Raw genomic sequence first — 26,487 nt, forward strand, 5'->3', positions numbered from 1 at the left:
TATATGCCCCCGTCAGCAGATTTATAGATGAGAATCTTTTCTTGCTCTTGCCAATCTTGTTGCAACTCCCATTTCTCAGTCACACTCCCCAGGCATGGAAACTTTGGCATCTATTTATAGCTTCCCCTTATCTGCAGACATTAGTTAGATCCTCAGTTTGGTGCATAAAGTGTGCTCAATGCCTACTACAAAGTTTGAAGAGTTTGTGACTTTACATGATAATATCCACTTACATTCATCTATTAAGCTATATGATGACTTTAGGATATAGGTGGATGATCTTTTTCTTCTTCTTCAATGGCTAAATTTGGGCTAAACTGAGTTTTTGTAGTTGGCCCAAAAAGTCTAATTAAATTGGCGTGTAACAGGATACTTACTCTAATCCAAAACGCCACTGTGAGAATAGCAACAGAGACTAGAGATAAAAATGTCTCTCTCATATTGGCTTCTCTTCATAGGTTCCCTGTTGAATCCAGAAATGCTTTTAAAAGCCTGTTCCTCACAAAAAAGGTTTTGAATAATCAGGCCCCATCATATCCTATACAATATCTGAGATAAATAAAAAACTGAACTGAGTTGAAACAAATTTTTCAGCTCTCTGATATGATGAAACTCTGCAAGTTGAAGGCCTACACAATTCTATAGTTTATAAGTTTGTCGTGTGAACCAATAACCATCTGAAAAAAGCATATATTTCCAGTTTTATTTTGGAGATAGTAACAACATTTTATCTGCAGACTTATGCAGCATCGCATCATTTTGGCGTTCAGACAGGCCACGGATTAAAGAAATAAACACACACAGTGTATTGATGATTTAACATTCAAAATCACTCTCCATAATTCTGTTTAAGGATGAAACATCACAACAAATGGAAAACAAAGATTTCAGTTATTCACATGCAATGTCATGGTAACTATTCCCTCTATGGAACTTTAACTTTTGTTTTCTTGTAAAACTTGGACAGTCAGTTGATATGAAATATTAATACACCACATAATAAACCACAGTGATTAAAAAACTTGGCTTTAAACTGCATAATGATCCATTATAGTGCAGAGCTAATGTTAGGTACTCATTTCCCAGACAGGGCAGGTAGTGCTGCTTGCAACTGCATGACAAATTACATAGTAAAACTCATTTACTCCAGACCTTAAAATTGAAGTTTGGTTAGTGTAAAGACAGGAGGCATAAAAAAGGTAAGGCCCTTTAATGGCACAGTTGCATTGACCTGCACAGTCATACTGAAGAACACCTGTTCTGAATAGCATCAATGTTCTCTTCATCCCATTTAACTCGGCTGTCTCATGGCCACTGTTAGTGATATTAGCTACATCTGTGTTTTCTCTGCCACAACAAGGTAAATGGTGTGCTGTATACTTGGTTAGAAAAATTAGATTCTTGTTTTTAAAATTTAGATCATTTTACCATTAGTATTTTAGTAATATTTATGTATTATGAAGCATGCAGCAGTTAGCTTGTCAGTGATGGTCAAGCTGAAATGGTCATTTCTGATAGGTGCACAATGCGCTACTTTCAATTTGAGACAATGTTAATTCTTAAAAAAAAAGAAAAAAAAATCACACACTATGCAAATAAAAACACAGTATGTATCAGCACGCATAATAAAATGTTCTCCAATGAATTGTACTAACAGAATATGAGACATAGTGCTTCTTTAAGACACCATTCTGAAATGGAAAGCACAGGAGGAATAATAATGATCCATTAGGCGTGGTTGGTGCTAGACTGGATCAGCCATGGGCATGTTCTCTTCTGCTGTGATTCAGGAACTGATGACACTCTGCAGAGTTACAAATGTTGCACCATAATTACCCAACATAAACGTGGGTGAGTTTCATACTGTCAAAATGGCTGATGTTCATATTAGGCATGTCCAAAGTTCAAATGGTTTACTGTATGTACAAGTAATTCCTAAGCCAAAAGCTCAGGATTCAGACTGCTCCAAATGCAAGCGAGAGGGGCAGCCAATCAGAAGAAAGGTGCCTAAAAGCAGGAGGAAGTAAACCAAGTTGTTTCACAGAACCAGTGCTTTCACAGCACTGATTGAACAAACAAATCTCAGTGTCTGTGCCCATTAAAAAAGAGATGGATTAATAAAACTCTGAATATAGTCTCAGAGCTCACAGTCACCACCCTCAATATATTTGCTTTTTCTAACAGATACCCGAAAGCTTTCAAAACTGCAACAGTTTTTATAAAAATAAGAAAGAATGAAAGTAATGACCTTATGCTGTCAGATAAATATCAAAAATATAGTTTTGTTACAAAAAAGTTTTTTTAAGTAATTAAAAAGTGCAGTGTTTCTCTGAAATGTGGTGGGATGGCTTTAAAAAAAACTGGAATAGTCAAACACGTTTGGTTGGCACACTAAGGGGGTTCTTTTTGAAAACTGGAACTGATAATAAACTTGATGAGAGACACACTATGTGAGAGAGAGTATAAAAAAATTCCATGTGCATATACAGTGGGAAGTTGTGATGTGAGGATTTTTCTCAATAGGATTTTACAAGCAGTGACAGTGTTACTTTGTAATCTGTCGTACACCCGTGTCACACCAGGGCTTTCTCAAGACAGCCACTCCTCCAATTTGTGCCCTCCATGTTAACTCGCATGGAGCGTGACACAAGTACATTTGTCTATCAGTCCTTGGGCATGTCTATGGGCGACACGTGTGTAGTGTAAATGTAATCAACAACGTACTTTATCAGTGATGGCAGAGCAGAGCAGCCCACAGCCTTATCCCACCTAGCACCAACCAGGGGATTCCTGTGACAGTGAATCTGTGAAAGCACCTCCCTTAAGTAGAATACAGTCATCACTAATACTTCCAACTTTAATGCCATGACATGTGAGGATATTGTTGATCAGAACCATCTATAGCTACATTAATGATATATTCAATCATCAGCTACTTTGAATTATGCATTCAAGTTAGACAGAAACTGGAACACAAGCTGAAAGGAGACATACACGTTTGTAATCCTTCATGTAAAAAAACATACATTCAACATGTGAATGATGCACACACTGTCTGAAAGAGCTTATTACAGCCACTGTTAAGAGTGCATTTGGCACATGTGTGTGTGTGCGGACTGTTCTTAAAGAGGAGAAATCCCTTTATTATTGGATGGAAACGAGGGTAACACTGTACTTGAAGTGTTCTGTAACGACATAACAGTTTTTAACTTGAATGTGTATAAAACAGAATACTGTATAGGACTGTATGGATCAGAACATCACGGCCGGAAGCAGCAAGGCGAAAGAGAACTGTCCCAGAAAGGGCTCGGTGTTTATCAAGTATTAGGTTTTGAAGACTGGTGGTGCAATTACACTGTCAGAGGCTGTGACGATAAAACAAGCTAAAACAAAACACACTGTTTCTTGTTTTTTTAAGATGTATTCATTTCATTATTAAAACTTCTATTCTGCCAAACTGCCTAACTTTACAGGTGCTCCGACAGTAGGAGAGCATCGCATCAGCCCGAAGGAGACCACGACAGCAACTTGTGACTGTCTGAAGGCAGCATCGACTGTACCTTACTGAAGTGTTCAGTAAGCGTGTTATGTCGCTGCTCACTGGACCACAGCCAACACTGCACTGGAGAGTGAGCACTGTGCTCCAGTCATAGCACACCTGACAAGAAATCACAGAGGAGCACTTTGCAGGGGGTTCTTCAATCGGCGCCGAACTCTGACTGGAACGTCTTCATCCTGTTAAAAGATTTTTTTACATGTAACTTTTTATTTTTCTAATTTTTGAGTGTTTTGGAGGTCCAAACAAGCCAAATATTGACAAAGTTCATGTAAAGCTTGATTTAATACACACAGTTTCAGCAGTATCTGCCGTCTCTTCCTCCTCCTCCTCCTCTGTGTGCTCACTACCGGGGGTGAACGCCTCATAGTCAGACAGTGCACTTTCCACCGCCTCTTCATCGTAGTCTGTCTGGTACTCATCGGAGAGTTCCTCTAGGCGGACAAAATCAGAGACGGCAGGAGAACCTTTCATTGATCAGGCTTTTAAATGAAGAGCAGATAAAAAGAAGCTAAAATAATAAATTATAGTATGGATTGTAATATGCGTTGTTCATGTAAGAAATCAGATTTCTAGTTTAGATTTTACTAACCCTCGATTAAAGCATTCTTGACGGGTTCAATTCTCGACACAATCTCTGCCAGGTCAGTGAAGGAGGCATTTGGACATGTGACCACCTGAAAGACAGAGCTCATCATTCCAGCGAAGACTTTAAGACCACCTTCACTGGATTCATACTGTCTGTGACTGAAGACTGTAGTACTCGACAGCCAAACACCAAAACAAATAATATAAGCAAATAAACATTCACTTTAGTCTATAGATACACTAAAATGTAATTATGAGCAATTTAAAAATAAATGCACATGTAAATAAATATTCACAAATAGAAAATTAAATAATAATGCTGAATAAAACACTACATAATTAATGAGCTATGAACAGTGAATAAAATAATGCAGTAGAACAATATAACAACTCAGATCCAGAGTTTTAATGATGACACGCAGCTCAGGGCTTAAAGGATTAAAGACCTTTAAAGTTTTTTTATTTTGTCCCTCTGCTGGAGCCAAACAACAAAGTGCTTCAAAAAGTGCTCAAACTGAGTTTCTAAAAGTTTCTGAAAGAGAGAAACTGTTTTACTTTAGCCGCATGAGTTGGTGATTAACAAGTAGCTTGAGTGACTGAAGGTTTGAATGTCAACATGAATGGTTGCCTCTCTCCAACGATGGACTATTGACCTGTTAGTCCAACGCAGGCTTTTTACCCTGTGACAGCTGTGACAGGCTCCAGCCCCACTCGTGACTATGAATTGGATAAAGAGTTAAAAAAAATGGATGGATGAAGGGAAAAGGATCACCATTAAACCTCTGATATCATAGGTAGGGTTTAACCGTGTCTGAAAACATACTATTAAAATTGCTTTACAGGAGAAAACATTTAACGTCTGTAAATCTGTTTGCAGTTAGTTATGATGGACTATTAAACGTTACAGTCATAAATGTGGCGAGCTGCTGTTTTATAGTAGAGGGCCCTGGTTAGGTTACCTGTGTATCTGACACAAACTTATATAACAAGAGTAAGAACAAGAGTCGAACTTGATCGCAGCTGAACAATCTATTTGTATTGTTATTTACACTCACGTGACCAGTTTTGGTCTTATGAAACTCCTCCTGATGTCGGTCCTTAAGCATACTGTCCACCACACCGCTGCGCTGCCACACATCAAACAGTGTCTTCCCATGCTGGTACCCCACCTCCTGCAGATAGTGAACCTCTCAGTGAGTTTGTGGGCCAGCAGATTAAATAGAATTAAATAAAACATGGAGGAAGAGAGGAGAAGCTCACAGCAATCTCATCGAACTTGCCAAACTCCAGTGTGCCGTAGCGGTCGATAGGCGGTCGGATGTACTCGCAGTAGTCGCTGTCTTTGACCAGCTCCAGCTGCCGCACGCAGCAGACGTAAGCAAGCCGTGTTTGGATCTCTGCCATGTTCAGGACCTGGAGGGAAAGTTTGTTCAGTCTGACAGGGCTATGATGGCAGAACAAAGAGTGTTTAGTGGCCGTCATTCTGCCCACAGTTGACGTCAGGCTGTGGTAAAATCAAAGCACCTTGACTTTCTCAGCCAGTGGATTGAACCGCTTCCACAGCAACCACCAGCCATTCAGATAATCACCGTAGTTGGTCAGATTGGTCTCATCTCGACTTCCAACATCGATTGCGATCACAACCTTGGCACCCATGGAGCGAGCCACGTCAGCTAGATATCATGAGAGACACATTCTGATAACCAGTTTCCTCTTTCAGCTAATAAATATAGTCAAAAATGTTTGTTTCTATTCTTCTTTGTGTATCTGCCAATCATATACGCCCACTGATAAGCTAATATTACTTTCTTTGGCTTTGCACATCTCTGCAGTTTGCAGATAAGCATGCTGTCTCACGACACCCCACTTTCGTCTTCTTAATATCTGTTGTTAAACGGTGGTCTGCATCTGCTTGCATCATAGCCATATTTGAATGACTGCTTATATATTCTGAATGACCATCCTCACTATGAAATAAGCACTTTTAGCTCTTCTCTCTCGAAGTCAGCTTTCTTCCAATCAGCTGTTGTTCATAAAAGGAAGACAGAAACATCAAGTGGGAGGGGCTTCTGTGCTCACAAACAGGGCTGTGTGTTTCAGATGTTAAGGCTGTCTGTGCTCAGAGGCATCATACAGAGCTAACAATATGATAAACATGTTTACAGAAATCATATGCGATCTCATTATTAGAAAGTTTGGTCATGTTTACTATGAATGTAAATTAAGTCATTCAAGATGTTGTTTTTTGGGGAGGGGGGTTTGATAAAGCTCATAGTTAAGGGTAGATCAGGTGACCTTTAATCCTTCCTTATGGATTCAAGGTTATGCTGCAACAGGTTTAGGCTGCTAGGGGCTTCCCATGATGCACAGAGGGCTTCTTCTTCTCTCACTGTTTTTCCCCTCACTATGTGTTTACACACCACTTTTCATTTAATTGTTAGTTATTAATAATCTCTGGCTCTCCCCCACAGAGTGTCTTTTGTCCTGTCTCCCTCCTCTCACCCCCAACTGGTCTGACTGATGCCCGCCCCTCCTTGAGCCTAATGTTCTGATGTGAGGTTTCTTCCTGTTAAAAAGGGAGTTTTTCCTTCCCACTGTCACCAAGTGCTTGCTCATAGAGACTGTCTGACTTTAAGGGTTTTCTCTGTTATTATTAGTGTGGATCCTTTACCTTACAAATACAGAGGACCTTGACATAACTATTCTTGTGAGTCAAACAGCGATCACCTCAGTTTACTTCAACTCGTACACAGCGCGAGTAGAAAAGCTTACTACCCTCTCAGTGTTTCTCACCAGGTAGGTTGTTGATGTAACCTCCATCCATGAGCAGATGTCCATCTTTGGGATCACAAAGCGGTGGCAGGTAACCTGACAGAGACATGCTGGCCCGGACATAACGCCACAACGAACCTAATCATGTAGGACAATCGTACAGTCACAAGTATGAAGTGTGTGAAAACACTGTCCACAAATTAATGATTAGGTTAAATACAAAACATCTCACAATTAAATTAATATTTTCCCTTCTTTTTCCTCAGCTCCTTCTTAAAGAGCTGAGGAAAGAGTGGAGCTCCTTAAATGGTCAGAGTGCTTCTAGTACTAGAGGAAAAACGAGGTTTCCCACACCGTCAGTATGAACTCTCATAGCGGAAGCTGTGATATCTGTTGTAATGTTGAAATACGGTAACCACAGGTCCTGGCAGTGGAGAGGTTGGAAACAGAAAAAAAACATAACACAGAAAGGCACGTGAGCTGTGACTTTGCAAGAAATGTGTTACATGCACATGATGCAAGCTGCTGGTGTTTGAAACGCTACTCTCCTTACCTCTATCTGTTTGTTCTTGAAGACTGAGCTAATGCTGGAGTTGAAGGAGGCTCCAGAAAACATGGAGGTAACTGGGTATGTCAGATCCAAGATCTTCTTAAAGTATGAAGTCATACCCTGAAGAAGAAAGTTTTAAAAAAGGGAAGTGAAGAAAAACACACCATGGTTGATAAAGAACAATTCAGCTTTTCACTTGGGTCTAAAGAAATCTGGAAGTGAAACTAGTGAAACTTCAGGGAGGTGAAACTCTTTAAAAATATCAGTGCAGGTGTCAGCAGAGTGTGTCATGCACACACCATGGCCCACTCGTGTGCCCGGACCCTCATTCGACTGATGCTCTTCTCCTCAGCATACAGTGCTCCCATGAACGAGCCAATGGAGGTGCCACCCACCATGTCCACAGGGATCCCCGCCTCGTTGAGTGCCCGCAGGATGCCCACCTGAGAGCAGCCTCTGAAACACATTCATTTAGACGATTTCTTTTCCTTTTCAGACATATACCAATATGTGCACAAGGAGTTCTACCCAAGTCCTGCACGCAGTGACTGAATGTAAAGTCCAAGGAGACAGTGCAGCCTTAAACAATCACGTTGCATTTAATAAAATTTATATTTAATTGGTGATGATGGGAGACTTGAGGCAGGATGTATTATGTGTCACTGCACAATTACATTATCATGTGGATGTTTTTTTACTTACTGGTTTAAATGTATCTGCAAATACAGCTTTATTATAAAAAATATTAATGAAACATTAATTGTTAGCTTCTTCTTGGCTAAAGCTAGAATAAAGAAAGTGCTAGGAAACACAATCTACTAATAAAATGTACCATAAATATTCATAATATCTTGCTCAAATAGATATTTTATTTAGTTTCATATTTAGACTTTATATAAAAATATTTACACTAATAGGCACAAAATATCGAGTTTTAGCTAATAAAGCAGAAACTGCCTATTCATGTTGGTGAAGCTACCAAAATAGGACACAGCTGGCAATTTACTGGGCATGTTTAAGTGCTGATATAAAAATATTTCAGATGATTTTAAATAGAGCCAGAAAGATAGCAGTGCTCATCAGTTTTGGCAGGAAGCAACTTGGATAGCTCATTTTTAAGTAAGCAAATGGGTTACTTTCATGCCTTTTACTTTCATCTCGCATCAGCATCAAGACCGTGTGATTATATATCACAAATGCTTGTTGGTTGTGTCCTACAAATGCTGTTCTCACAACAACTGCTATGCTTATGTTGAATTAATTTCAATATACAACATATTTGTCAGGGTGTTAGCAATACACCGGTGCAAGAATTTGCAAATCATTTCGGAAGAAAAAATAGTTCCCAGGGTTCAGTTGAACTGCCAGTACTGATGCAGTAAAAGTACTAAATGTAACCACAAGTGCTTACATAGATGACACACAGCAAATACCTATGGCTAAGACTGAATCTACAGATTCAATAATAGGTCACATGTAAAAGCATTACTGCTGTAGTCATGTGATCATCGGGTGTCTTAGGTCCCTACCTTGCCAGAGCTCCAGGATAAGCCAGAGCGGTGAAAAAAGAAACAGTCATTACACAACAAGAAAAACACACAAAAAAAGAACTGTTCTGCTGATCTAATATTTCAGTAAGAATAACTCAGGCGTCAGATGTATTCAAATCCTAATGTAGCAGTAACAGTAAGGTGTACCCAAAACTCTGGCGCAGATATTCCCAACCTGAGGAAGGCTCATATGGTAATCAACAAAATATCAATATGGTCTTATGTCCACCTGTAAAAACGTATCAGCACCTTGCTAACCAAATGTCTATATTTTCATTTACTTATCAGATGAGTTAGGGCAAAAACAATCAAACTAAGAAAGAAAAACTGAGCAAACTAAATAAATAAATCCACACGTTCGGTATACTGTGATTTTTTTTCCTCACTATCTTTCTGTATTCGCCTCTTCTGCTACATCAAACAAACATTTTGGCAGTGTGGACATACGCCATGTGTCCTTCCATGTAGCAGGTGAATTTGTGAGTGAGTGGGGTTTTCTTGTTGAAGTAAGGAGAGTGGGTAGGGGTTGTAAGCAAGAGGTTGAGACCAGCGGCTGGCACTAATTTAGACATTTATATTTTCACGGATCTAAGCGCAAAAGTGCAAAACTTCAGTTAGCTGAACAAAGCCTTTTTAAGTGGTTAATCAATAAATATGTTCCCAAGCAGCAGAACTACCTTGCGCCCCCTCCACCTAGCACCAGGGCGATACTGTTTCCGGTCAAGATCCTGGCCAGGCGGGAGAAGTCAGAATGACGATCTGGACATTTTTCAAACACACGCTGGTATAACTCCCTCTGAAAAAAGCAGTCACAGACACAGAAAAGAGATGTAGGCATTTGCTAACCAGGTCAGTGGTTAGTGAAGACTCTGTAGTCTGTACCAGCTTGGGTAGACTCCTCCTGGAGAACACCCTGCGGGGGCAACACAGATGATGGTGTCTGGAGATCCAGCTTCGCATGTTGAGCCACTCTGCCGTCCCTCTGGGCGGTGGGCCGTCCTCTCTGTGAAGCAGCACGAGTTGCTTCTGGGCTCGGACTGCACTACTCTCCAACATTCGCTCCAACTACACATGCAGAACATGAGCAGAGAGCTTTCACTCAGGTCGTTATGAATGCAATAAACACCTTTAACGCAGACTTGTATTTAAGTGTCACAAACAGATGTGGTTTCTACAACTTCTATATGGTATCTATGTACCCAGGAGATGTTTCCCAAATAAAGAATTTCCCTCTGATTTCTCTTGAAATTCAACACAAGCATTATCTAAGGAGCTTGGAAAGAAAAGCGAATGAAAAGCTGTTGTAATTGGCTGGCTGTGGAATAGTAACATCTCCTGCAGCTTTAACTCACATTCTTCTCAAACTCTACAAAATAAGGTAATATTTACACTGACCTCGCCCACTGTGGGCTCCTGCTCACCCAGTCCCACAATGATGATGCAGTCAGCCTGGCGGATGCAGCGCTGGGTCCATGGTGTGAGGCTGGGATCAGACTGGTAGAGGACGATGCGATGGATGTCTTCCTGCTGGCCAAGCCAACTGGACAGGCGGTACTCGTGGACACTTGAGGTAGAGATGAGGTAGAAGCATGTCACTGCATTAGAGTTAGATCAACCTATGAAAAACTGCAGAAGTCAATTTCAACTACAGCTGTATTTATTTCCGTGATCTACCTGTCCAGAGCAGCAGAACCCAGGCGCTGTTTTATGTTGTCACTGGTCAGGAGTAAAGTGGGACCTGTAGAAAGACTTGCATTAAGTTGTTTAAACTTAACAGTATGCCCCCCTTTTTAATAGCTAATAGCTAATAGTATCCCATATCAGTAATACTGGAATAATCAGTATTACTCCCTTCATCTGTTTTAATGGTGTGTGTGTGTGTGTGTGTGTGTGTGTGTGTGTGTGTGTGTGTGTGTGTGTGTGTGTGTGTGTGTGTGTACCAATGCCACAGAGCGCATGCTGTAGCTCCAGAGTGAATGCAGTGAGTGGAACCTCCTCGGACACAGGCAGGATGGCCACAGTGGACAGGTTGGAGACTGGGTTGCCAGCATCCCACTTGCTGGTAGGCGTGTGGAGACCTAAACTACGAGCTGAAGAGTTTCTGCCATTAGATATTTCACATATGCAATATAATCTTCTGTACATTGTTCATAGTGTTTCCAATATGAATTCCAGGGTTTCAAACGCTCATGCTTCTAGCATGTGACACAGGCTAGCACAATTCTCAGACACACTCACACACTATGCAAACTGATGCCACAGCAAAGAAATTTAATGGTCAAAGCCAATATTCTCCAAAAATTTATCTAAAAATTTATAATCAAGACTTAAAACTCCACCCACGACCACCTACACCACAAATTTCTGATGTTTGATAGTTGAAAGTCAAAGAGGAGAAACTACAGAAACAGTAAAAAGATCGATCAGTTCACCTCAGCACTGATTCCTTTGTAACTCTACTGTTTCACCTCTGTAGAATAAAGGGATCAGTCAGGACAACTTTGTACTGTTTTACAGTGAACCTTGTCTAAGTGGACCTAAACCACAAAACACACAAAGTAAAAACAGTAAAAGATTACCAGCCAGGGGTCCAGTGACCTGTTGCATGTTGCCCAGAATCTTCTGCCCCAGCAGATGAATCAGCCTAGTGACAACCTGGGGATATCTCCTCTTGATCGAGTTCAGAGCTCCTTCAGGGAGCTTGGCCAGCTCTGAGTCCCTAACAGCATGGACTGTGGTGGCTCGGTTCATGTGGGTCAGGGCCTCAACCTGTTCAATCATGAAAGAGATGTTATGGTACAAAATATTGTTTTTCCACGTCTTTCGTTTTTTCTAAAACTTTCTCTCAAACTTAAACAGGAGGTCACAATTCTAACAACTCACCACACCAATTAGATCTCCGCGGCCATACTCCCCGGCAAGCTCTTTTTTCCCATCATCCTTTGCAATGACAGAGCGCAGTCGGCCACTGAGGACGATGAAGGTGCTGTCTGACTTGTCTCCCTGTCTAAAAGCAAACAGGCAATCATGTAAGAAAAAAAGTCCATCAATTTAAATCACACATTTATAAGCTGTGATCATAAAGTTCCCACTTAAAGTTCCCACTTCATAGTCATCTGCTTTTAGTTCTGCTGCTATTTTCGGAGCTGTTATGACACCTTGCATGTGAGAACATCATGGAAATTCATGCTCTATTTCTCAAAATGAAATTCAACTTCATTGGCTGCTTTGTTTACACTGGATGACATTTAGCGCACACTGCAGATGGACAAGTGCAAGTGGACTGAATGGGAATGTGAAGGCAAATTTTTAGGTGTTTTGACTCCATCACAATTAATAATTAAACTTAAAAGTGTTTCCATAGATTAAGGAAGTTTTTTGAATCGAAAGTAATTGCAGTTTATGTTGCCTGCACATTAACAGTTTTAGTAAAAGTACCTGTAGACGGCACGTCCAGCCTCCACAGCCATCCAGTCCAGGGCAAAGTCGATCTGTCTAACAAATGGCGACATCCTCTTCACCACAGTGTGAGCCACATTCAGCACCACCCTGGGCTCCTCGCGCATAATCCTGCAAAGTTTAAAATTAAGATGTATTTGAAGCCTGGCTGTGACACTGAGGCAAGCAAACAGCTGACTGCTTGTGCATGTGCTCGGCCATACTCATAGAAATGGGCCTTGGAAATGGAGAGGTAGGTGCAGTCTCGGTGCGCTCGCACTGTGAAGATGAGGGGTTCCCCTGTGAGGACAGCCAGGTGACCCACCAACTCCCCGGGGTGAGTAACAAAAAGCAGGGTCTCCTCTTCGCGGTCTATCATACGCTGATAGACATGGAGCAGCCCTGAGATGACAAAGGCCACACTCACGTCCTGAAAAACATGTAGAGAAGAAAATGAGGTCTTGTGACTTTTCACCAGTCAGTGGCATGAAACCAAAAAGGTGATAGTGCTGGATTTTCCTGCAGTTTCAGCAGCCTGATGCTCATTTGTTTCTGCTGACTCTCCCATGGTTTAAAACATATCCTCTTTAGAACTGAGCAACACATTCTTAAATCAGTATCAGCTGATGTGTTTGATCAGCCCAGTTTTTAATATCCACAAGTACCCTGATTAAACGAGGAACAGTAAACGTCAAGAAAAGAAAGAAAACAGATGTGACAGAGAACCTTTAAGACCTGCATTTGTTTTATTAAACTGAGCTACTGAGACTAATAGCCAGTTAAATGTAAGAATATTACTTTGCTCCAATTACAATAATCATTGGTAATCCAAAGCAAGCAGAAGAAGAAGAAACCGAAGGAGACGAAGGAGAAGAAGCACAAGGAGGAGCAAGAGGAGGATGAGGATTCTTGTCCGTTGTCATTAAACTGACCTGGTCTCCCTGGTGGCCTACAACAGATCCAGCTTTGACCTGGCGAAGATTCACCCTCCCATCCAGCAGACTGGGGTCCTGACATGTGCAAAAAAACCACACAGAGGACAGTCTCAGAAGTAGCCAGGACTCAAATATACAACCACTGTGGGATTAATAAAGTTTATATTTTTGAATTTTACTGTTGCTAAAAACACGATCTCCTCATTTGTTTTCAGTTGACCTTTGGTTTTTCATTGTAAGCTACCTTTAATTGGATGACCTGCAGCAAATCCTTTTTAGCAGCTTGGAAAATGGCATTGACTTTATTATGGTAGACACTTCCTCCTCCTGCATCACTGTAATGGTACACAGCAGATGGAGTTTGCTGCACTGTCACACTCTTCTTTAGAATAGACTGAGGAGGTAAAGACAAAAAAAACAATGTGTGTGAGATCCACACTCATTCTAGTAACTGTGTATGTGCATATATGGTGTGATGGGTGCACAGTTAGATGCCCTGTATGCCCAATGTTCAACATAAACCAGCAATTCCCTGAAAGTGTAACAAAGATAGTTTCTATGCAGAGACCTTGACAGGACTATGAGGCACCGTCTCCTCTTTGGCACCTGGAACGTATGTACTGTTGAAGTCAGGTGACATTTCCCCTGCAAAACACAAATTGTTTAAAATTTCGATAGAACAGTAGCAGTATAATGTCTTCGTAAGTGGATATCAGGCCCTTGTAGAGCAAGAGTATTTTAGTCTAAATAACCCAAAATGTGATGTCCACATATGTGAAGGTCCTACGAGGTTAAGCCACAAGTTTGAACAGAGACTGGTTTAAACCCAAACTGACCGAAACCCAAATTAAGGAGAGCCTTAAAGTATTCTCCTGACTGTATCCTCAGTTAAAGTCAGCAGCACTGTATACAGTATATGATCATTTTGTATTTACCTGTATTTGTATTATCTATCTATCGATCAATCGATAGATATGTCTAATATTAACATTTGTTTGATGACCTGAAATGTTTAAATTTGACAAATATGCAAAACAATAAACGCTTATCATGGCACTGTCAAAAAAGCCAACAATTCCCTTACTTTTTTAGAAGTATACATATATGTGTGTGTACAGTGACACTGCATGTATGTATACCTGTAACAGTAATCGGGTTGGAGAGGGAGCGGGATCTCTTGGTTTTTGATGTGGACATGGAAGAGAGGCTGGACTTTTCTGCTACATCAAAAAACAGATAACATGAGCAGTTTTACTTGATGCACATCGCTTACGTCTCATAGTGAACATATTGAGAAAATGCTGTTATTTCTGACCCGTGTCAGCTTTTTCAGAGCCCAGATCATCAGAGTGAGACTGCTGCCTGCGGAAACCTTTGTGTGGATGAGTCTCACACAGAACGTTTGCCACAGACACCAAGGAGATCGCTTGGCTCTCCTGATAAACACAAGTTAATCAACAAAGTCACCTTTTAATGCAAGAATTTTCTTAAATGATCTGAAATCTTAAATCAATATTAGTAAGAATCAAACTTAAACTCTGACTTTGAGAAAAAACTTTTCAAAAGCCCAAAACCATGTTTCTAATACTACAGATTAGGCTACCTCTAGGAGTCTGCAGCTGACCAACCAACCTTAAAACCACCCCTATGTTTTGGATGAAGACATAGGTCTTGGGTAAAAAATTTTTTTTTAAAAAGAGTCAAAATTCAGATATTCTGATAGTATTCCCAAAATCTAAACTCTAGGTCGGTAACTTAGCAGCCTCGAAGAAAAATCAGGGGTCTCTTGAGATTATGGAGAACAATTGTTATATGCTGATATCATTAGGGTACTTGTCACTATCAATGATAACTCACACCTTGCAGGACAACTAAATATGTGCTCTGAAGAAAACACTTTGAAAAAACAAACATAGAAAGCTTTTGCAACAGAAAAGAATGGCAGAAACAAAGATAAGGCTCACATGACAAGAGCAGAAAGCACAAAGTACTTCTGTTAGCAAGATTACTTGGTTAAATGTGTCCTGTGGACTTTTGTCTTTACCAATGGTAGTACTGTACAGTACCAGTCCTACCAAACGACCTGTTTGCGGATCACCAGACAGAATTTACTCAGTGTCTTTATATGTAAGCACTACTCTCTGTTTTGAGACAGTGTTTCATAACTGGAAAAAATGATGAGTTAATAAAAGAAGGCAACAACACAAGAGTGCGAGGAGAAATTATCCAATCAAAAACAGTTTTGCACTATTCATGTCACAGGTAAATGAAAGAGCACTACCGGGTTGAAGAGCTCAGTGGTAAGGCCAAGGTAGTTGTGTAAGGCAAGAAATGTCACTCTCTGAAGCCGCACCATTATGATCTATAATGAAGGAAAGGTGACAGAGAAAATGTGTTTGTTTTTTTTAGCTGTACAGGGTGGATTCAGTTTAATCATCGCCCTGTGCTTTGCTGAATGCTATTTACTCGTGGAGAGCATACATACAGTATTTGCAGCCCAGCTAATAAATAATATGATTCATTTTTTTCTGTGGACACTTTACCTGGATGACACGAACCAGAGTTTCTGGATACTTCTCAAACACTGACTGAAAAGCTGCAGCTGGAAGACGCAGGACAGCTGAGGGAACTGCAGCTCTCGCAGATACTGTTTTATAAGGTGCTGGGTAACCCTGAAAATTAAATGATGCAGATCAGAGGAGATGTTTCGCAGTAAAATGCTTTATGAAACCAAGAAATCGCTAATACAGAAAATGCAAAAAGAATTCCTCAATTAGCAGTGCAGTGAGAGATATATGAAGAGAGAGAGGGACCGCACACATACAGTGATGATGTCCAGGATGCTGAGCAAACTGTGAACACTGTCTCCAGGTAACACCTCCTTCACTACGGCATCGGTGCCATCCTGCAGTAATAAACACAGTGAGAACAGAACATCAGAACAGAAAAACAGCACACAAGAACCGAGCCAGTCAAGACATCCTGGTGAAGCTGAGCAACAGAATGGGGAGGGAAGGTGATTTAAATAACTTTGAACATGGCATGGTTGTTGGTGATAGATGGGCTGGTCTGACGATTTCAGAAACTGCTGATCTACTGGTAGTTTCCAGCACAACCATCTCTAGGCTTTACAAAGAGAGAAAGAAAATATTCCATTCAATTGAATTCCTTTTTTTCAAGCTGGCGTGATCAATCATTTTGACCTAACAGAAAGAAGCACTGGTACTCATCTGGAGCGTTAATAATCAAAAAGAATGTGCCCCCCGAATCAATACTAGCCCTTTATATTCAGCTCATTTAACTGTATGAAGCTGCACGGGTGCTTACATTCTCGTGGACGCACAGCTCCAGGCGGCCATCTTGAACCACGTAAATGCTGTCATCAGTGTCACCGGGTCGGAAGAGTCCCTCTCCTTGGTGCAGCTGGATCAGCACCATGTGACGACACAGCTCCAAAAACAGAGGTTTCTCGAAGTGCCCGAGCACCCTGTGTGCGCACGGCATAGTTCTGTTACTGCTAGCTGGAATAATCATGCTACATATCAAAGAATGAATATGCCTAATACTGATTGCGAAACCACAGATGAATCCTTACAATGACCTAGTCATTCTTTTCTGGTTTACAGATAACACTAAGTTGCATTTGAAGGTCCCCAAGACGGAATTGCATGGACACCAGGCTCACTCATTGAAATATAAATATAAAAATTGAGTGAATTATTCAAATTATTAATTTGACATTAACACTCATTAGCACTCTGTGAATCACTTTACTTTCTGAGTTTGGTGCTGAATGAGGCCCATTATGTATCAAGAGTACTGACCTGACATTTTTCAGCATGTACAGCACTTCAGAGGGTAAATGGGAGTTCTGCACGTCAAACTCAGTGAGGTCAGCCTCCAGCAGGCAGGGAGGAGGCTCCTTGGGCTGCAGGGTCGGGGGCTCCCTACGAATGCGCAGGATCCTAAAACAGACACACTTATCACACTTTGTTGCTGTTTTGCTTTTTTTTTTACACTATGTTTCTTCTTCTGTTTATACAGGGGCTCACTTGCGAGCTATAGAAAGAACTTTAGTCCTCTTCCTCACTCGCTGCCGCACGGCTGAGTTTGAGTTGGAAGCAGGCACCGAGGAAAGTGTCTGAACCTGCAACAGCAAGAAAGAGAAACATGATGCTACACAGAAGGCATTCTGATGATAATACACGTGCCAGTATAGATAGATATAGATACTGTAAGGTATATGATTCTCTCTAGCAGCCATGCCTAATGACAAGGCTGTTAGCACCAGCTAAATTCCAGCACACTAATTTTTTCAGCATTTATAAGCCATTATTGCTTGTCAAAAAAGTTACACAAAATAGTTTCCCATCACAGGAAATTTATTTTGAGTGTCTTCATAGTTCTATTTTTGAGATACACCAATTTTTATATACTGTAAAGTATATTTTACAAAAGCTATATGTGGAAGGAAACCGTGACCTAGGGCAAGCTGATGGCATAAGATGTAAGTACAACTACTACAGTTTCATATGCCAAAAAAAAATCATTGTGCTAACTTACGTGGTTCCGGTTCTATGTGGATTTAAAAATAGTTACGCAAAACGATGCGGACACGCTCTGACCGGTTTTAAAGGGTTAAATTTCAAGACAGCAAGATGGTGACAGCAAAAACTCTTACTCCCAGGATTCAAAACTGAATATGACAAACCAATGGATGACTGGTTGACTATACAGTCTGTTCTCCTGTCTATGACTATTCCCCATAAACCCTTGTGTTAAAATGCTTTAGTAACTAGCAGAGCCTGAGTCACTAAACTGAACATCTTGACTCTGTTTGTCCTGTTGGTGCCTACAGACGACTCAGCAAGTTTGTGCTTCAGTTTTAGTGGGTGAACTTCGGGTATTTTTGGAATACACATGTTAGCTGATAAGTTAGTGCTCCACACTCTTGTACAATTACAGTCACTTTTAGCTCTGAAAAGCCTCACACTATGGTGGCCAAAACACTAATGGTGAGGCCTTGAAATGCAGAGTCCTGAATTGGGTAAGTAACATAATGGTGGCTATGTCCATCTTTTATATACAGTGTATGGTTTTGCCCAAGGTCTCTTCTGTTTCACTAAATGATTGCTTATAAGAGATTGAGGTTCTCTGTAACTTGTACAGCATATACATGACGTTGCAGACCTGCATTGAGGTTTTGTTTTTCTCTGTAAAATTTTCAGTTTTTTTAAGTATCATCAATTACTCAAAAAATGGTCAGTGCAACCTCAGCTAACATTTGTCACTCAGTAAAGACTTCTGCAAACTATTAGTGATCATGCAGTGAAGTATACAAAAATAGCATTCAAATGAGTCATCAAGATTCCTGAATAAGTTTGTTTCTTGCCATCATCTTTAGCTTGATTAATAAAAGAAAAACAAAATATGATAACAGACAACAAAGACTGTGGACACATGGTTTATAAAACACACACAACAGAAGGGCGCCTGCTGGGGGTGATGGTGCCCTCAAAGTGTGCATCAAGAAATAACTTACCTTTCTCATGATCTTTCGGCCGTAGAACATCACTTTGTCTCGCTTCCTAAAACGGTAGTGGGGGACCCCAGCCTCCTCCTCTAAAAGAACCACAAAACCTCTGTAAGATCTGTCTGTGCTCAGCACAGAGCAGGAAATCTAACTCTGCAATGTAACTGTTGATTTATAAAACACTGCTCCTTCAATAAGCACTGTCCAATAGTCTCAGGCTATCTGCTAAAGGTCACCTTACTGTCACATTTTTACTGCAACTCTGTTTAATTAAGTTATTTATGTATTTTAAATCAGGGCTGAAGACATACCATCATTGACTTGAATTACATTAACTTATGGACAGTTTGTCCACCTCTTTGTTTCAGTTGCACCTGTTTAATGTAACTAACCAAGACAGAAATAGTAGTACAAATAGTATTTAGTATCTAATAGTTTACATTCAAAACGTTTTATAAGCTATTTTTGCATTTAAACCTCACCCTGCAGTAATACTTTAACAACAAACATCAGCTAAAACAGTCATATCAATGGTAGACTAGAAAACTCTTATACTTAAACTATAAGGTTTATGACTCTGAGCTCTGCAACTTGTTCATCACTGAATATTTTTAGATACACTGAAACAGCATGGGTTTGGGGTGTGCAGCCTGCAGAGAACTGACTTGATAGTTTGTATCGTCTGTAAAGGAGGAACACAACAACTCCAACGACAGACATCACCATCACTGCTCCGATCAGTACAGCTGTCCACTGGAAGAAATAAAAAAAAAAAAAACAGCATACCCAACATCAAAACACTTTCACTTGCACATTTGTGTACCTAAAAAAGTAAAAGCTTGCCTGTGTTGTAATGAGAAAATAAACAGCTTAAGTTAAAATAGGACCAAACCATACTTTCATGCAAGACCAACTTTTACCACAAGATGGTGCTGCTCCTTGTCAAACCCCACTGTGCCAGCGCCTGCTAGTCTGTCCTGAACTGGAAGTCCCACAGGACCTTAGCTCCACTGTTCTCAACCACCTTTAGTGGTGTCTCCCATCTGGACTTGGGGACTTCTTGTCCATATGTGGTACAGATGTTCCAGATTCTAGCCAACTGGTTGTGCCTTGGTGTTTGCGGTCTCAGCTTGCACCTTGCATCCTGCTGCTCTGTGTTGATCAGTTCCATGGCACCTTTGCAGTCTAGAACCTGTCAGCTGTAATAGAGTCCTGCCTCTATTGATCTGATGCTTAGTGCCTGTTCTTGTGCTGCCATGATAAAAAACCTCTATCCTTTTCTTTAGTCCGCCCATTTCTGGCCACTGGTAGGATTTCTTGATGTCTGCCACTTCCTCTCTCTGTCAATGGAACATCCCATTCAGAGGGATGTATTCGCAGATGCTCCGTGTTTCATCTTGGATTGTGGCTCTGACACTCCTTAACCCTCACCCTCCCTCTTTCTGTTGCTCATAGAGCCTTAGGGTGCTAGAATACATGTGAAGACCTCGGTGGCATCTATCTCCTCCTGTGACCAGCTTATTATTCCAGCTGGGTATCTCTAATGACCGACAGGGTGAATGCATTGGCTTGGATCTTTTTCTACCATTCAGCTGGCTTCTTATCACCTGATAGTTATAGATCTCTCTATCAACAGATCACTACATCAATCTACAGATGTATATATCTATGTATTGAAGGATCAATAGGTTGTAGCTTTTGTCTGTTAAACAGAATATGTGTCAGGCTAAATACTGCCTTTTCTTATTACATGGGTGGACAATTTCCACTAGCAGGAGTGGTCTTTTACCAGAAAGTAAAACACCACCCCTGCTGGTGGAAATTCTTCTAAATTTAACTTATTCTGAATACAATGAGTACCTTTAAAGGAATATAAATAATATTTAAACATACAGTAATAACAGAAAGCATTCACACTTAGTCACTATTTGCATGAATTTACTTAATTCTTTCTTTTGTTTCCTTTCAGTTTTTTGTTATATATCGTTTAGTATATAAAGGCACACAAGCCAACTTCCACTGTTTACCATATTGGCTTCTGTCCGTTCCTCCACAAAAAGTTCCATCGTGGCCTTAAGCCTATCCAGCGGAACCAGCTTATGAAACATCAGAGACAACACAAAGGAAATGAAATGACTCACAGCTGAAGGTGAGCCAGGCTGTGCATTCAGAAAAGAATCAGGTTTGGGAACAGTCAAGACAAGATTAAAATACAGTCTGTTTTCACACAAAAGATCTAACAGTCTGATAAAGCATTGCACAATATTCTATAATATATTAGTTGTAATTGAGAGCCACAGTGGAAAATATCTGTTAATTTCCAGCTCCGTGTTTTTATTCCTGGGGTCTATTAGACTTATTTTATGTACTCAAAGTTATAATCACCTCCCTGTTCATATTCGTACTGCCGAGTCTATTCAGTCTTTTAAATCACGTCTTAAAACTTATCTTTTTACTTTGGCCTTTGATTCTAACTAGTTGGCTGTTCTAGCTTATTGTGTTGTTACCTATTGTTTGTCGTCCTGTTTTATTGTTTGTTTTAACTGTCTCATGTTTTTACTGACTGTGAAGCACTATGGTCAACACTGTTGTTTTAATATGTGCTATATAAATAAATATTGATTTGAATTCTTAATTACTCTATGCTGATCCTTTGTACAGCCCTACAGTTCAACCTCTAAAACAAATTGTTTTAAGTCATCCCCCATTAACTTTCTTCAGACTGAAATTATTTTTTTATTTGCTTTCTTGTTTCCATGTAACAACCCCTTAACTTCTTCTTACTCAATGAAAGCAGACTAGGAGTAAGCCTTGAAGCTCTTTTCTGTCATATTTCAGGCCTTCTTATAGAACAAAATGACTTGGTGTGCATCAGATGTTAGTGAGGGTGATCTTTGACTATGTAGTTGCCCTTGGAAAAACTCATAAACTAACATACTGGTAGTCATCAAACCAGAACTTTATTTATATATACTGAGGTGTCAAAACTCTGTCATTAATGTTGTCTTTATGGGGGGAAAGACATAAACGGTTTCTTTTACTGATTACATGTTCTACTACTAGAGCATGTTTGCATGAATCACGGCTCAAAATCATCCTCACCTTATGGTACATCTAATATTTTCTCTTATCTTATGCCCCTTAGTTCTTTTTATCTTCTGACTCAAGTAAGCCATTTGAACACGATGCACCACAGAATGCCAAATCATTCCTACCTGTGGAAATTAAACTCTTTATGGGTCTATCTGTGGGTTTAATCTTTACAACTCCTCCGGGATTATATTCACTTGTAATATCTTGTTTACAATATCTTGTTTACTTCTTTCTTGTACATGCATCACTTACTTTGTAATATTTTATTCAACATTACTCTTTGAGGGCCTTATTATTTATATAGAAGATTTACATGCTCCATCTTTCATACTTGTATTTTAATTGAGCATCTACAACAAAACTATTTTCTCCTGGGGTTAATAAAATATTCTGATCTGACTGAGGTGAACAGCTACACTAAGTCTTTATACAGGGAGTGCAGAATTATTAGGCAAATGAGTATTTTGTCCACATCATCCTCTTCATGCATGTTGTCTTACTCCAAGCTGTATAGGCTCGAAAGCCTACTACCAATTAAGCATATTAGGTGATGTGCATCTCTGTAATGAGAAGGGGTGTGGTCTAATGACATTAACACCCTATATCAGGTGTGCATAATTATTAGGCAACGCCCTTTCCTTTGGCAAAATGGGTCAAAAGAAGGACTTGACAGGCTCAGAAAAGTCAAAAATAGTGAGATATCTTGCAGAGGGATGCAGCAGTCTCAAAATTGCAAAGCTTCTGAAGCGTGATCATCGAACAATCAAACGTTTCATTCAAAATAGTCAACAGGGTCGCAAGAAGCGTGTGGAAAAACCAAGGCGCAAAATAACTGCCCATGAACTGAGAAAAGTCAAGCGTGCAGCTGCCAAAATGCCACTTGCCACCAGTTTGGCCATATTTCAGAGCTGCAACATCACTGGAGTGCCCAAAAGCACAAGGTGTGCAATACGCAGAGACATAGCCAAGGTAAGAAAGGCTGAAAGACGACCACCACTGAACAAGACACACAAGCTGAAACGTCAAGACTGGGCCAAGAAATATCTCAAGACTGATTTTTCTAAGGTTTTATGGACTGATGAAATGAGAGTGAGTCTTGATGGGCCAGATGGATGGGCCCGTGGCTGGATTGGTAAAGGGCAGAGAGCTCCAGTCCGACTCAGACGCCAGCAAGGTGGAGGTGGAGTACTGGTTTGGGCTGGTATCATCAAAGATGAGCTTGTGGGGCCTTTTCGGGTTGAGGATGGAGTCAAGCTGAACTCCCAGTCCTACTGCCAGTTTCTGGAAGACACCTTCTTCAAGCAGTGGTACAGGAAGAAGTCTGCATCCTTCAAGAAAAACATGATTTTCATGCAGGACAATGCTCCATCACACGTGTCCAAGTACTCCACAGCGTGGCTGGCAAGAAAGGGTATAAAAGAAGAAAAACTAATGACATGGCCACCTTGTTCACCTGATCTGAACCCCATTGAGAACCTGTGGTCCATCATCAAATGTGAGATTTACAAGGAGGGAAAACAGTACACCTCTCTGAACAGTGTCTGGGAGGCTGTGGTTGCTGCTGCACGCAATGTTGATGGTGAACAGATCAAAACACTGACAGAATCCATGGATGGCAGGCTTTTGAGTGTCCTTGCAAAGAAAGGTGGCTATATTGGTCGCTGATTTGTTTTTGTTTTGTTTTTGAATGTCAGAAATGTATATTTGTGAATGTGGAGATGTTATATTGGTTTCACTGGTAAAAATAAATAATTGAAATGGGTATATATTTGTTTTTTGTTAAGTTGCCTAATAATTATGCACAGTAATAGTCACCTGCACACACAGATATCCCCCTAAAATAGCTAAAACTAAAAACTACTTCCAAAAACATTCAGCTTTCATATTAATGAGTTTTTTGGGTTCATTGAGAACATGGTTGTTGTTCAATAATAAAATTATTCCTTAAAAATACAACTTGCCTAATAATTCTGCACTCCCTGTAATGAGGTGCTGCAACTCTGCAGTGTAAATGATCATTCAATTAGCAGAGGGATTTTTTTTTTTACGTAGCTTTAAGGACATAAGACTTAGACACTGAAGTTTAACAAATGACTTACTGGATTACTGGACTTATTGCAGAGCTCCTCTTCATCATTGTCTTCCATGCCTATTTTCAAAAGAAAGAAAGAAAATGCCACCCTAAAACAATGTTTGAAAACTTTGCAAAGCCCAACCTTTCATGTGACTCTTTACTCATTAAATCTTTGTTCTCTCCAGCTGATCGAAACGAGGTCACAGAGCAGAAATCTGGGTTAAAGATCACCTCCAGCTCTCACTGACTGTTGGTAACCAGACACTCCCTCCCGCGCTGACACACTGCAACCCTGCCGCATGCGTATCTATATCTGAATTAGTACAAAGCTCGACATGGGGAAAGACAACGTTTTCACTTTGTTTACTAAACTTACTTCTCGCTTATTTGCTTGTCATCATATAAAAGATCCAAATACAACACGGATCATAACGAGGCTGATCCTGGTTGACGGGATTCCAACGTAATATGGAAACAGCGTCTACCTACAGTTCCAACCTTACCTTTAATATCACATTTAACTTTAACTGTAAAGTTGTAATTCTCATTTTTGCATGTGTGTGTAGCTCTGTTCCGTTACCCAAGAGGACAATGGAGTGGAAAAGAAACACTAAACTAGTAGGTCTGCGGTGACAGAGTCCCTCGGTGAGAAACCGCAAGATACAATCTCTAGCTTACCTTTTTAGACTAAAGTCAAGCAAAGAATGTTGCCATGTACCTTTCTTATGCCAAAGTTTTTACGTTTACGTGCTTTCCAGTTCTTTGGAAAAAGCAATCTAAATGTCCTGTCATACCTATCAAAATAAAACCTCTCTTAACAAAAGGCTACAGCAACACCGAATAGAATATACGATTTTTTTTTTAAAGATGTCGAATGAAAAACAATAGCTTTTATAATAGAAATTATACCCATAGTTCATTTGAACACGGACAATTTTTTAAAAATCTTTTTATATGCTAACATGTTTATGAAATATTTAGCTGTGTGGGTTGCATCCTTCGAAGCATGCAGCCCTTGAGCACACAGCTTTTATTTTGAAGGGCTGTTTCTCCACTCATGGGCTCTGCGTAGTTGTCTTAAATGACGTACCTCCAATCACTGGCAGCGAAACAAGCATCTCGTATTTTGATTGGTAGATGGTGCCTAATGTCGTCCAATCACCAAACAGTTTGTTAGATAGTGAAGCAGCTCGATAGCGTTGGGCTGACGGTGTGGTGAAGGTGAGTGAAGTCGAATATTTTATAGATATATAAATATGAATGTAACAATTTCTGAATCTGCAGTTCATCGAAAATTCAAATAATATCCAGAATTTTATCTGAAATTAATTATGAGCTCGAAAGCAGCATTACATTTAGCTATCATTTAAGTTGTTTGCTAGTTAGCAAGCTAACCAGTGAACAAGTTACAGAAATCAGCACTTAAGGTTTCTTACTAAACTGTAATGTAACGCATGTTGACCCTAATCCTAACCCAGAGTGCAGTCTGAACAGTAAAGCATCACTGTTACCTGACTACCAAGTGAAAAATGAAAGTAATTTTTGTGTATTGATCGTCAATATTCTAACAGGATTTTGTCCATCTTCCCTGGCAGTGTATTTGGCTATTTCATGAGGTGGTGTATACCCACTCTTTATTAAAATCAACGCTTTTGTTTTTACTCTCTTCTGTCCTGTAGGAAGGCTGTGCCAGCATGGGTGTGTTATCCACGCTGATGAGGGGGCTGGTGCGAGGTGCTGACAGGATGTCTGAGTTCACGAGCAAGCGTGGATCAAGGACTCATAATAAAGGCAGGGGCGCCAGGCCCGCTGGACGGAATCTCCCCAGCTCCAAGTTTCTAGCCATTCGGGCCATGATTCCGGAGTTTGTGGTGCCTCCTTTGGAGGGATTCAAACTCAGACCATATGTCTCATACCGTGCCCCGAAAGGAACAGAACCTCCACTCACAGCACAGAGTCTGTTCGATGAAGTTGTGGCTCCTCAGATCAAACAGGACTTGGAAGCAGGCACTTTCAGCAAAGACCAGCTAGTGAAGTATGGATTTGAGCCCACACAGGAGGGGAAGCTCTTCAAGCTCTATCCAAAGAATTATGTACGTTAATGATGGATTTCCAAAGACTCGCTGATTCACTGGGGACTGAAAGCTGCAGATCAACTGATGAGGGCCCCTTCTAGAAAATCAACTACTACATAAACTGTTCAGGAAAAAGGCCTTGTCTTACAGGTTTTGTTATTTGATGACCTGGAAAAATAAAACAAAAAGCATGATTAATACTGCACAACTGTCAGATATTCATTATAATGGTTTGAGCTCCTGTTTTTTTTAAGTTATGAGTCTTCACTGAGGGACTGGTGATCTTGTTCAAGGGTATATGCAGACTAGCTACATGTGACATA

At 40.3% G+C, this 26,487-nt stretch overlaps 2 protein-coding genes across 18 annotated transcripts; one reads left to right on the forward strand and one right to left on the reverse strand.

Annotated features, from left to right (window-relative positions):
- Positions 1-689: 689 nt before the first annotated feature.
- On the reverse strand, positions 690-24,882 carry pnpla7b (patatin-like phospholipase domain containing 7b). Of its 17 annotated transcripts, none has more exons than XM_085424954.1 (35): positions 24,808-24,882; positions 24,115-24,164; positions 20,950-21,018; positions 19,588-19,675; positions 18,932-19,011; positions 17,442-17,536; positions 17,214-17,354; positions 16,717-16,876; positions 16,214-16,294; positions 15,933-16,061; positions 15,671-15,751; positions 14,705-14,825; positions 14,529-14,609; positions 13,958-14,034; positions 13,634-13,783; positions 13,387-13,464; positions 12,679-12,884; positions 12,455-12,586; positions 11,900-12,023; positions 11,596-11,785; positions 10,957-11,106; positions 10,691-10,754; positions 10,412-10,580; positions 9,899-10,081; positions 9,694-9,812; positions 7,766-7,922; positions 7,470-7,586; positions 7,271-7,340; positions 6,938-7,054; positions 5,669-5,817; positions 5,405-5,557; positions 5,194-5,316; positions 4,149-4,233; positions 3,851-3,990; positions 690-3,735 (listed from the first exon to the last, which is right to left on the reverse strand). In XM_085424954.1, the coding sequence occupies exons 2-35, from the start codon at positions 24,160-24,162 to the stop codon at positions 3,670-3,672; spliced, it is 3,993 nt and encodes a 1,330-aa protein (XP_085281080.1). In that variant the 5' UTR covers positions 24,163-24,164; positions 24,808-24,882; the 3' UTR covers positions 690-3,669. The 17 variants fall into 17 exon arrangements, 13 of the variants coding, with proteins under 13 accessions (XP_085281080.1, XP_085281081.1, XP_085281077.1 ...); XM_085424955.1 differs by having other exon boundaries at positions 24,768-24,868; XM_085424951.1 differs by lacking the exon at positions 24,808-24,882 and adding an exon at positions 24,251-24,439 and having other exon boundaries at positions 14,529-14,606.
- Positions 24,883-25,235: 353 nt separating this feature from the next.
- Positions 25,236-26,372, forward strand: mrpl41 (mitochondrial ribosomal protein L41). The gene is made up of 2 exons (XM_085424966.1): positions 25,236-25,310; positions 25,769-26,372. The coding sequence occupies exon 2, from the start codon at positions 25,784-25,786 to the stop codon at positions 26,189-26,191; it is 408 nt and encodes a 135-aa protein (XP_085281092.1). The 5' UTR covers positions 25,236-25,310; positions 25,769-25,783; the 3' UTR covers positions 26,192-26,372.
- The last annotated feature ends 115 nt before the right edge of the window (positions 26,373-26,487 follow it).

The sequence above is a fragment of the Rhamphochromis longiceps genome, linkage group LG12 (genome assembly GCF_057381845.1).
Source record: "Rhamphochromis longiceps isolate RC_006_pf linkage group LG12, R_longiceps_female_GT1.1, whole genome shotgun sequence".
Taxonomy (NCBI): Eukaryota; Metazoa; Chordata; class Actinopteri; order Cichliformes; family Cichlidae; genus Rhamphochromis; species Rhamphochromis longiceps.